Raw genomic sequence first — 8523 nt, forward strand, 5'->3', positions numbered from 1 at the left:
GCCTGACTTTGCCGGAATCACTTGGCGCACACCTGGCATTAAGAAACTATCGATAAGTTGCCAACCCATGTCTGTCTTTGTTGTTTTGAACAGCCCAGCGTGGTTATTACCCTCACAGTGCTCAGTTGGCCTGTGACAGATTGATCTATCTATCTGTTATTATTATCTGTTGTTATTATTTACTGTTAGCTCTTTTATACTGCCTTATCTGCTTATCGCATTTATCTTTCTCTTAACTGTTGCGTGTGTGTGTAAGCTATAATAAATTTGCCTTTATTCCACTCCCAACTTTGCCTCCTTGATCCAAAACTGAATCAAACAGCCCAGTTGGCTTGCGATAAAATTGATACACTCACAGTGCCCAGCTGGCCTGTGACAACCCCTGAGGGGAGGCATACGGGGTATGTGCTCCCCTGGATTTGTGTGCGGGGCAGATGTGGGCTGCTCGCTGTGGGCTTGGGGCACTCCACTTCGCTACCTTTTCCTTGGGAGTCCCACACCAGTGGCATGCCCCCTGCCCACTTTGCAGCAGCAGGGATGGCAAGCTGTGCCTTCTGCTGCTGGGCGGGCAGGGGACACAATGGTCAGCTGGGGATCCTCGGGGCAGAAGAGTGGAGAGCCCCAACCCCACTGTGGGAAGCCCACATCCACCCTTGCCTCACTCTGCTCCCCTCACGGCTGAGGACAGGGGGGCAGTGGAGCAGGGAGAAGAGGCAGACATGTGCCACCCCACCCCCAGCCCGGCCATGTCCACCCATCCTCCCCTGCAGAACATGGAGGCCTGCTCCACCCTTGGCAGCAGTAGCACAAGGAGGGAAAGGGGCCCCTTCCCCAGCTGGAGCCCAGGGCCACATAAATCTTAATCCACCACTTCACGTGGGATAGGTAGAACTGTCCCACATGCCTGTTTCAGGTCAATACTGTGCATGGTCAGACCAAGAAGGGCTGCCGCAGAAGTGAGCTATCCTGCCTGTTTCAGGTTTATCCCAAAGCCCTAATGTTGGAGGAGCATGTGAAGGTGGCACAACCCTTCCTGGTCTGGCTGTGCAGCAGGTCTAGAGAATAGTTTTTCCCTGAGAGTAGAAGCACCCAGTTGAGAATTGCTGAGGTAAGTTGACCGTAACAGTGGTTCTCAGCCAGGGATGTTGCTACACTCAAGAATTCTGGAGACATGCTGCAACTCTGAAAAGGTTGAGAAGCATTGGTCTAAAAGGTGGTTGGCATCATTTTCAAGGTCACTTCCACACATCTAAATTGTAAGTGGGCACAGAGATAAGCACAATTAAGGTAAATATTTGACAATTAGGGCATCTCCTTCAGCTATTTTCATTTAATTTTATCTTAGGCAGCAGGTCACAAGACTAGAACGTTTTCTTGACTCTATATGGATTAGACAGAAAGATACAGATCCTCATCTTCCTCCTTCCAGTCCCCCTCCACCCTCAAAAAGAGAGTTAGGAAACTTAGTTTCAAAGCCACAAAGGGCTATAGATGCTCATAAAGAAGGATTTAATGTTCTTTCCTTGTATTAGTCAAAGATTTTGGAAGACTGATCAGTGTACAAAGAAAGAGGAAGCCAACACTTCCAGAGAACAAAGACTATTGACATCAGTGTATTAAGGCCATATGGTTAATCCAAGTTTATGCAAATAGTACTCCTGTGCAAATAGAATTCTGGAGCAGGAAGGAGGTGCTTCTTCCTACAACAGATAATAGAATGGTCCACAAATAAAATGAACATAAGTGTTGTGTAATGCGTGCAAACCATTTTAAAGATATCATTAGCCCTTGACAAATAAAGAGAAACTAAGCCTTCTGAACTATAGCAATTCAAACAAACAAAAAAATGCTAGGAAGCAAAGAGACATTGATTTATTCCAGAATAACCTGAATATCCAGTCTTAAGTACAGTAAACTAGGAAGGACATAATTGTGTCAAAATTAGAGCTGGTCAAAACTTTTAATAAGTTATTTGACAAAAGTTTCTACCCTAGATGATTCCTTCCTCCAGCCCCTCCTTGCCCCCCCCAGCAATACTCTTGAAAATAAATGACAAGTTTTCTCCATGTGTATGCTTTTTTAAAAAAAACCCAAAAAACAAAACTTGCAAGGTATTGAGAGCTATCAATATTTTTATTTGCAGAAACTAGTTTCAGTATATTAAAATAGTCTATAACTATTTTGATAGTTAAAAAATAGCAAAAGCTTCAAAAAACATAGTATCCAGTTTGAACATTTCAGAATATAAGTTTCAAAACCATTCAAAGCATAACAACATTGGGTTTTAAATTTTTGATCTCCTCTAACATGCACCTATATATTTTCCAAAGTGGCTATTAAGACCTTTGTAGCTATTAACTAGTGTCTTGTTAATTAACTTAGTATTCTGAGAGTCATAACAAAGCTGACAAGTTATTAGACCAAAACTAACAGGAAGAGGCAAGGACATGGAAAAGACACGAATACAGAATTGTGTAGTTCTTTTAGTAAAATAAATTTTTAAAAAGGATAGCAACAAACAAAAAACTCCCCCCAAAAAGAAAAGGAAAAAGAGGGAGCATTCCATAATGCAAGAAGATAATTTAAATTTACCTTTTAGCAAGCCAGGCTGAAATGAAGTTCCCCAGCTAAGAATATATTTTTGAAGATACAAAATTACATCCTCATCAACAAGAAATTGATTAATAGTTTACCAAGCTTCTTTTTAATATATTAGACTATAATACATTTACATTCAGCATGCATATTCCATATGCTGATCATATGGAATCATCTTTCAAGAATCTGATTTATATTTTTTTGCATAGACCAAGAAGGCTCTGATAAAGTAGCAATTGCTTCAAGCAGACTCACATTTTTAACTTGCAAGTTCTGGAACCCCCTAACAAAGCGCTGGCAACTGGGACCCCAAATCTGTAGTTAGAACAAAGATGGTATTAATAAGCCTTCCAAGCAACTACGGATCAAAATACTTCAACCTTCCTACTGGCAAAATACAATGGATTAAACCAGGGGTGGGCAATTATTTCAGCTGGAGGGCTGTTTAAGGAGTTTTGGTGAGCTGTGAAAGACCACAAGGGTAGCCCTCATCCCTTGACAGGTGCCCTGCCCCCTAGTCACCACCTTTGGACTGGAAGTCTCCCCACCCCTTATTCTCTGACCTTTGCCACTGGAAGTCCTTACCCTTACTCCTTTTGGGGTGGGGGTAGGGGAGGGTGCATCTTGAAACCAGAAGAAAAAAAAAAGACTTCGCCCCCCAAAACCAAATCATGCTAAAAAAAAAAAACAACCCCAAAAAACACCCCTCAAAAAACAAAGACCAAAGATCTACTATAACTTATTTTATTAAAAAAATATATTTTTGTCCCAATTTATGTGCATTTTCATAGTGTATAGGGAGTCAATTGCATAATAGCTCAAAATAGCCTTACGCTTGTGTATTGTTTGTGGGGGGGTGATTGAGGAGTGGGTGGGCGTGAGTATGGTGGATGGGGTGTAGACATAGGGGGAGTTATGTTTGGAGTGTTTTGGGGGGTAAGGTTGGGTGCATGTGATGGCAGCGAGGGGGGCCAGCCCTATAATATGCAGCTCCCCATGCTCCCACCAATGCTCTGGCCGCACATGGCAACAGGGTGCAGGGCCAGCCCCATATAGCCCCATAGCATGCAGCTCCTGCACTCCTGCCCAAATCCCCAGCCACACGTAGTGGCAATGTGAGGCCAGCTCGATGCAGTCCCATAGAGCGCCGCTCCTGCATAGAGTGCCGCTCCTGCACTCCTAGCACCCTTTCCACCCCCCTCCCCAACAGAAGTCCCTGGCCCCTGGCCTAGTGGGGCCTTTACCTGAATTTGTACTCTGGCAGGCAGGGAGGGCTGGGAACAGCCACAGGGTGGCCAGGCAGAGGCTTCTGGTCTCTAGTGCCCCTTAGTTCTGGACCAGGGTGGGTCAGGCCAGGTTGAGGTGGGGGTGGTTGCTTAGCAACCAGAGCCACCCCTCCTGCATAGAAGCACCCGCTTTCAGAGGGGCAGCAAAAGCCAGGGTTTACGGAAGGGCCCTGTAGGCCAGGTGGAATTGCCTGGTGGGCTGGATGTGGCCTGCAGGCTGTATTTTGCCTGCCCCTGGGTTAAACCTTACCTTTAAATTTACCACTGAGGTCATTAGCAAGATCCCCACTAGTTCAATACGGTTCAGGTTACACTCCATGTCTCCATGTGTTGTACTGCAGTGCCAGTATACAACATTTTTTGAAACTACATGTAGTGCCAGACCCTGCAGCCCCAGAAACAAGGGGAAGTTCCCACTTCTATATATAAAAAAAAATCCTAGGGGTTAGGGTCACAAGCCAACAGGCCAAAGGGAGGGTAAAAGTAACAAGTAAAGTAGACAACACTGTGGTAACATATACTCTGTACCTTAAAAGTGCCCCCCCACCCCACACACACACCTTTGGAGGTGTCCCCAAACCAGCCTTTATTCCCAAGGGTGCTCAAATGAAGCCTGAGTCCAGCTGCTTCAGGTTACAGCTTGGCCAACCCCTGCCAGGGAAACATCCAGCTCAGCTCTGCCACCAACCCCCAGTGTGCAGCCAGCCCTAGGGGCTTCTGGGGGTTGTAGTCCAAATTAGTCAGCATAGCTCTTCAGGGTGTCCCTGCTGTCACATACATTACAATATTTTAGAAATTATGCACCAACTGAGAACAATTCTAATGAGCTGATTCTAATCATGTGCTAAAGCCATTACATAAGTAAGCAAGAATAGCTTTAAGAGTAAATAGAATGATGTGAAATGCATGCCCCCACATTTTCTCTGGTCAGTCTCCATGCTGTACCATTTTCAGATAGCTAAAAACTACTAATTCATTTAAGATGGTTATAGCAGGTTAGAAGGGTCTAGCTGAAAGCTCACCTCCTTCCTCTTAACATTGGCTCTCATTCCCCTTAACCCTTATATTTGGGGGTTCTGTTGTTGTTTTGGTTTGGGTTTTTTTTGACCGTGTACTTTTGATTACACAGTTGGATTAATCTGAATTTCAGATGCTGTTGGGATGGGTACCTTCAGAGTGAACTGTGTTTTTTAAGGGCACAGGTATTAATTAAATTAAAAGGTAAGAAGAATCCAGCACAAAGAATGCCAAATTTGCTGGGCCTTTCTGATACCATCTGGAAGAGAGAGAAGCCAGCAGACCACAGGTTGACTCTGTGAAAGATCTGGAATGTGTTCAGGCAAGTCTGTTGTCTTCCTCTAAGCCTCTAAATCAAATTTCAGGTATAATATAGATGTTCCCTCTGGAACAGGAATTGTTCAACCTGTTCTTACCCTCTAGATGTTACAAATGCAAATTCCTGTTGTATGTACCAATACTACAGCTTCCATTAGAAAGTGGACAATATGCAGGTAATAGTTGCTTCTACAACAGAGAACCTCTCCTTAAAAGTACTCTATCTAGTCCACATGAAGTTAGTACAGAACCCTGTCAATTAGGCCCCCCCACTACACATTACATATATGAGGCAAGCAACCGGAGAATCATGCAATGCATGTAGACTGGTTGCATGGGCAAAGTAACTATTACATGATAAAAAGTGACTCTGGTTAGAAAGGAGAGCCAAGCAGAGAGTTGCTGTAGTACAAAAGCATGATGGGAGTGCCTCAGGCACTTGGATTGGGAAATTTTTTTGTCTTTAAAATGTAGCACCACAATCTTGAATTGGACTTGGCCATGGACACAACAGCTTATTTGTTGAGTTTGGCAAATGTGGGCCTAGGCCCACCACAAACATCTAAACCCTCCCCTTAAAAAGGGAGGCCACTGAAAATGCAACAACTAATTGCTTGTGACAAAAAAAAAAAAAAACCAAAAAAAAAACCAAACAGGAACAGGAGTGAGTTACAAGTTCAAAACAAGGGATCCAGAAAGGGGCACTGAGCAGAACAGCGGATGCCAACTAGTGAAACGCTACCCACAGATTATAGCAGAAGCCCCAGATTTGCCCAGGTTCCTCCCAGCCAGAGCCTCCTTCCTGGTCTTGGTAAAGGAGTGCTTGTCCCAGTAGCAGCCACAACACCCCCTGGTGGCCACTCAGTCCCTTGCTCTGCCCTCTTGGCTTGGTCCTCTTCTTGCCTGCCATGCCTTATATTCCTGGATCTTTTGAAGGAAAGGCTGCTTCAGGGATCCTCAAGCCCATAATGGTTTTCAGGTGCAGCTACTTCACCCTAAAGGCTCATAATGTGGCTCCAACTGCCCCTTGCACTATACCCATGCCTCACAGATGTTACCAATTATGTCCCTCATCAGCCCCCTTGCACCAGGGCCTCAGCCACTGTGACTGGGCTTCCCTGCCCAGGCACTTCATCTAACTTGATTACTCCATGGTAGCTTCCAGGCTTGTCTTCTCCACTCTGGCCAGTGGTGATGTGCCCAGAAGCAGCTGCAGCGATTGGTCGCAGGAGGACTTCCCCCCCCCGCCCCGCCTTCGGTGGGAGTGCCCATGTGCACACACATGCACACCCCAGCCCAGTAGGTCAGTCCATATGGGAAGGGAAGGGAAGGGGAGGGGGCTAGATCAAGGCCCCCCGCAGTGAGGAACAGTGCCACCAAGGCAGGAGCAGGGGTGAGTGGGGCCCCGGCCAGGTGGCACTTACCTGCTGGGGAGGCGCACCCCCAAATAATTTTTGTCCCTCTGCCTCGATCTGCACCACCCCCCCCTTACCTCCCCACAGACTTACCTGTTGGATGCGGGTGGCAGTGCACAGTAGATCTTGGGTTGCTTTTAAATACCAAAGGTGATCTACTTAAAAAGGTTAGAGACCACTGCCCCAGAGCATGCACAGTGCATGCTGCTGGTGATAGCTCCATGAAGGAGCAGCCTGTTGAAGTCCCTGGTGGCTCATAGGGTCAGGGTCAATAGCAAGAGGATGCAGAGCACTGGGGGCACATCTACATGTGTGCTTTAATGCACATTAAAGTATCAAAAAGCTGTGCTCTTTACCTTAGGTGCATTACAGTAGGCGAACGTGCCTTTTTCTAATACAGTACCTCACAATGGAGGTACTAGATTTAATGGACGTTACCTAAAGCGCGTTGATGAACTCGTAGACGTGCCCTGGGAGAGTGTAGTGGGACTACTAACCCCCTGCAGGGCTGGCTGCATGGGCCGGTGCCGTTTGTGGCGGGGGGGGGGGCCCACCCAGGCAGCCTTTGGACCCCGGTGCTTGCTGCAGCCGGACCAAACCGGCTCTGCCTGTGTTTATCTAGAAGGCGCAATTCCTCCCTGCTTTCTACTTGACGTCAGGCTAACTCCGACTACGTCACAGCAGAAGGGGGGGCCAATCGGGACTGGCTACATTCAGGGGTGTGAGGAGGGGTGACGTAAAACCCCCGCCCCCGCGCCCAGCAGCAGCCCTGGCCCGCCCGCGGGAGCTCCTCTGCCGCCAGCACCGGCAGCGCACAGGGGGGCGGGTCGCCGTCCGGGGGGGGGGCAAGGGAGCTGGCCACGTGACCCGCACCGAGCCCCGGCGGTTGACTTGAACTCTCCCGCCGATCACTTCCGGGGCAGCCCCGGACTGGGGCTTCCGGTCAGGGGCGCTGGAGGCGTAGAGCGGTGGTGCTAGTGCCGCTCATTCATTGGGACGATGTGAGCAGCGCCCCCTTCCCGACCTCTGCCCTTCGGCACCCGCTGCTCCCTCCGGGCCCGGGGTGGGGCGGAGCCTACGGTGCCTCCCGCCCCCTCCGGGACTGCCTGGGCCGTCACGTGACGGGCGGCCGCGCCCCGCCCCTTTTCTCGCGGGGCGGGGCGAGTGTCACCTCCCTCCCTGCCCTGCTGCTGCGGCCGCTATGGCAACCGTAGGGCTCCCGATGGGGGGTGGGAGTTGGGGGAGCTGGGGATGGGGGTTGCGTGAGGTGGCATGAGGTGCTAATGGGTCACACTCCATGTGTGCAGATGATGCTGGCGAGCCTGTGGGCCTGCGTGTACAGCCGCTTCCTGCGTGGCTGGCTGAAGTGGGCGCTGAGGCTGCTCACCGGGAGATGTGAACTGCAGCGCATCTGCGGCCGCGCCAGGGCCGGAGCGCGGAGGACGAGCGGGATCGGTAATGCCGGGTGGGGGGCATGAGGCAGGAGCTGGGAGATGTGAGCAAGCCCCGAGTTGTTGGGTGGAGGTAGCGGGTATTCAAATCAATTTTGATTTATTTTCTAAACTCACCCCAGTTCTTTTCTGTTAACAGGGAGGGACAATATCATCGTAAGGCAATGGGAGGGTTCCCAGCCCCGGAAGCCCCTCACAGGCCCCTGCCACACACTACATGTACAGTGCTGTTTGGCTGGCGAAGCATGCAATGAAGGTTGATCAGCCCCAGGTGCAAAGTAACTCTAGCCTAATGAAAAAAGGACTCTCCTGTTATAAAAAGAGCCAGATGGCTACAGAGTGAGGGCTTGGAAATGCCTGACACTTCCAGAGCTGGTTTCTGTTCGTCTTCCACTGGAGCTGGAGCTGGGCCCTTCACCATGCCGACAGGGTTAGGGA

General features: G+C 48.9%; 1 protein-coding gene and 1 long non-coding RNA gene across 4 annotated transcripts in view; one reads left to right on the forward strand and one right to left on the reverse strand.

Annotated features, from left to right (window-relative positions):
* LOC112551325 overlaps positions 1-7181 on the reverse strand; it is a 10969-nt gene extending 3788 nt beyond the window's left edge. Inside the window, exons 1-2 of the long non-coding RNA XR_003095611.1 lie at positions 7073-7181; positions 2854-2913 (exon numbers count right to left, since the gene is read on the reverse strand). This is a non-coding gene — a long non-coding RNA (uncharacterized LOC112551325). The remainder of the gene's footprint in view (positions 1-2853; positions 2914-7072) is intronic.
* A 314-nt stretch (positions 7182-7495) lies between these two features.
* ELMOD2 (ELMO domain containing 2) overlaps positions 7496-8523 on the forward strand; it is a 20974-nt gene continuing 19946 nt past the window's right edge. For 2 of the 3 annotated variants that reach the window (XM_006030123.2, XM_025211698.1), the window contains exons 1-2: positions 7725-7844; positions 7942-8089. In XM_006030123.2, coding sequence (XP_006030185.1) covers positions 7836-7844; positions 7942-8089 — 157 coding nt within the window. In that variant the 5' untranslated portion in view covers positions 7725-7835. Of the gene's footprint in view, positions 7636-7724; positions 7845-7941; positions 8090-8523 lie in introns of those variants that run through there. The other variant, XM_006030124.3, reaches the window with a different exon arrangement.

The sequence above is a fragment of the Alligator sinensis genome, unplaced genomic scaffold (assembly GCF_000455745.1).
Source record: "Alligator sinensis unplaced genomic scaffold, ASM45574v1 scaffold554_1, whole genome shotgun sequence".
Lineage (NCBI taxonomy): Eukaryota > Metazoa > Chordata > Crocodylia > Alligatoridae > Alligator > Alligator sinensis.